The sequence below is a fragment of the Eupeodes corollae genome, chromosome 2, assembly GCF_945859685.1.
Source record: "Eupeodes corollae chromosome 2, idEupCoro1.1, whole genome shotgun sequence".
NCBI classification, from domain to species: domain Eukaryota; kingdom Metazoa; phylum Arthropoda; class Insecta; order Diptera; family Syrphidae; genus Eupeodes; species Eupeodes corollae.
The window spans coordinates 35,898,481-35,901,716 of record NC_079148.1 but is presented as its reverse complement, the minus strand read 5'-3'; the positions used below and the strand labels follow the sequence as shown (position 1 = coordinate 35,901,716).

At 37.1% G+C, this 3,236-nt stretch overlaps 1 protein-coding gene across 1 annotated transcript; it reads left to right on the top strand.

Annotated features, from left to right (window-relative positions):
• Positions 1–687: 687 nt before the first annotated feature.
• Positions 688–2,460, top strand: LOC129944845 (uncharacterized). The gene has a single exon (XM_056054506.1). It carries the CDS (start codon positions 688–690, stop codon positions 2,458–2,460), a length of 1,773 nt encoding a protein of 590 aa, XP_055910481.1.
• Positions 2,461–3,236: the final 776 nt, after the last annotated feature.

Sequence of the window (3,236 nt, the reverse complement as noted above, 5' to 3'; positions counted from 1 at the left end):
GGGACCGAGAAAGATGGAGAAGTTTGTTGGGTGAGGCCCTAGTTAACACAGGACTGTAGCGCCACCTTAAGTAAGTAAGATAAGAAATGATAGAAATCAAAATCGTCGTAATGCCCAAAATAAATGTCACAAAGCTTAACCCCTACTTCTGAATTATTGGACTATAAACTCATCCTTATTCGTCTTTATAATCTATCAATTGTGAGCAAAATCAACTCTTCAAAATGGATTATAGCAGGAAGATAAACTTTCTAACTTAAATTAATTCTTTCCGTCTACATTCAAAACCTCAAATTGAAATTCTTTTTTATCAAAATAACCCAAGCAATATTAAAAGACTTTCAGCCAAATTTAATTCAAAAACACTTCACTTTTGAAAATACCCTTAAAACTCTGGAAAAAAATCCGCCCTTTCACTCACGTAATTCGTCATAATGTGTAAATACATTTTTACAATACCCTCTTCCAAACGTCAATTTATTATTTGAATTGCAAATCCATTACTCTGATTACCATGATGATGGTTTTTTTCAATATTTAAACTCGCCAATGTTTTTCTGTTTTCCTTCATACTTCAATTTTCAACATAGTACGAAAAATATTAAATACGACCCATCTAAAACCAGAACCAGAACCAGACGAAGGCACACACAGGACAAGAAATTTTTTAAAGCAGTCTCCTTCAAGATGTTTTCACCGTCACATCGATTTAAAATTTTCCTATTAGTCTTATTGCCAATCCATACAACTTCAACTTTCATCCAAATTAAGGATATTATCGAGAGAACATCAAAAGAAAAGGATATCTCAACAATTGCGTTCTTCGGGCAAATTTATGAATTCGAATTGGAATTGGTTATGTTGGCGGAGGCAAACGCAAATATACCCAGGATGTTGTATAGTGAATCTTATGGAGAACTTTATTTTGCTGGCGACTTTAATAAGAACATCCTTTTGGTGGCGTGTATAGATCTTTGGCAGAGGTCGATGTTGAATAGAATTGACAATGCATTTCGTGGCATTCATGCTGCCTCGAGGAGTATATTTCTGGTGCCGGGCGAGCGGTATAAGAATCTTCGGTATTTGGTAGAGCATTTTGAGTGGTGCTGGTCAAGGGGTTTTGTGAATGTCCTTGTTATCTTCTTGGAAACCAACGAGACTTTTTCTTACACACCGTTTCCGAGAATGCATGTTTTTCGTAGAACACTTGATGCCGACGAAGGAACGCTGTTCCCGGATCGATTTGATAATTTAATGGGGTTTCCGATTAGAACACCGCTACAGTATGACCCACCGAGGGTTTACACCTACGTAGACAATTTGGGTAGACAAATTCTGACTGGCTACTGCGCCGAACTGTTTTTGGCGTTTTTGCAAAGGCACAACGCCACCTTGGAAGAGGTCCGCATCAATAATTCCACGGACTACAACATGCCCGCAATAGTCCAGCTCATCAATAGGGCCAAGATTGACATAAGCATTCACACGTACATGGACATTGGTGGGATTCGGTCGAGTTACCCTGTCCGCATGATGCAGTGGTGCATAATGGTTCCCAGTCAAGGAGAGATCAATGCTTATTGGTATTTCATTCGACCATTCCAGCTGCAGTTGTGGTTAAGCTGCTTGGGAGTCCTGATTGGGTTATCGTTCTTGGTGGCTTTGGAAGAGAGATTGCAGGGCGTGCATTACGACTTTGGAAGGTCATGTTGTGATGTGTTTCGGTTCTTTCTGTGTTTGCCTAGTAATGATTCAAGACCATTTGAACTTCGTAGAGGTTTTCGGAAGATCTTGATCTTCATGCTTGGCTTTATGCTTACCAACTTGTATCTAGCTTACTTAACAAGTTTCTTGGCTAAGATCATCTTAAAGCCCCAAATACAAACACTTGCGGAATTGGTCACAAAAAACATAAGCATCCTAACACTGGACTTTGAAATTCCCATTGTTCTTAAGAATAGAGGTCTCCCTGAGGGTTTTGAACGGCTTTTAGTTCCGATATCTGCCACGACAATATCCCGACCCGAACATTTGATGAATAACCGCAGTTTGGCCTACACCATAACCGATGATAAGGCGATGTTTGTTCTGATGCAACAAATTCACCTAAGGCAGCCACGGTATAAAATTGTAGACGAATGTGTGTCAACTATTCCGATCGGCTTCCTTCTGGCCAAACAGTCATCGTTTGAGAAAATTCTAAACCGTTTTATCTTGAGAGCTAGTGCTTGTGGATTTATTTACAAATGGTGGAGTGATATGTATGCGACAGGCTTGAAAGCTGGAATTTTAAAGGTCATTCCATCGACGGGAAAGCAAACATTGCCACTGACAATGCAACATTTTCAATTTGCATGGATCGCTTTGGTTGGAGGCTTGTTGCTTGCAACAATTTGTCTAGTTTTGGAGAAGATTGTGCACATGGTTCGGAGATTTAGAGTTGTTGTTGTTTATCAGTAGGGTATTTGATAAAGGGTGTCACAAATTGAACGCATGATTTGAGAATATACTATAATTTTTGGAGAAGTTTTGGTAACACTATAAAATGTATTGGTTACAAATGGGAATCTTGAGACACCCCTTATATTTATTTTTAATATAACTGTTTATATACAATTTAATTTAAAACAAATAATAAATGCATACATACATATGTAGTCAAATTTATTTCCAGCATTTTTAATATATTTACATCCCAAGTAAAGTTTTATGAATTCAAAAGAATGTTTTTAATTCGACTTTTGAGCATATTCTTTAAGTGTCAAACCACAAGATGTTGATGTCAAATTTTGACATGCTCTAGAAACTTTTCGCGGATAGCAACTATTATTGGAAAATGCTGACCATTGTTTTAGTAAATTTTACTAATTTCAATGCGTTATTAAACCGTGTTTTTTTCTAATTGCGTAGTTTTATTTGTCAAATGTTAAAAGATGACAGCTTTAAAAATGACAGTTGCCAAAATAATGGATGTATTCAATTCGAAACATATTAATTCTTTCTATGGTTGTCGGGTCCTAAGTAGTTAATACGTAGACTTTATCAAATAAATACATTTTTCAGACTGGCATCAATAACTAAACCACAATCACGTGGTCAGTAGTCCGACTTTTACATCTTGAAAGGTAACAATAAACTCTTATGAGGCAATCAGAAATTTTAACTCAAATTTCAAGCTTAGTGCTTGTTTTAGATCGTAAATATCGTAAGCTCGAGCTCAACGCCCGAATTGATAT

Bases quoted from the DNA above. Each gene is read 5' to 3' on its own strand.
- LOC129944845 (XM_056054506.1), top strand. From the start codon at position 688: ATGTTTTCACCGTCACATCGATTTAAAATTTTCCTATTAGTCTTATTG.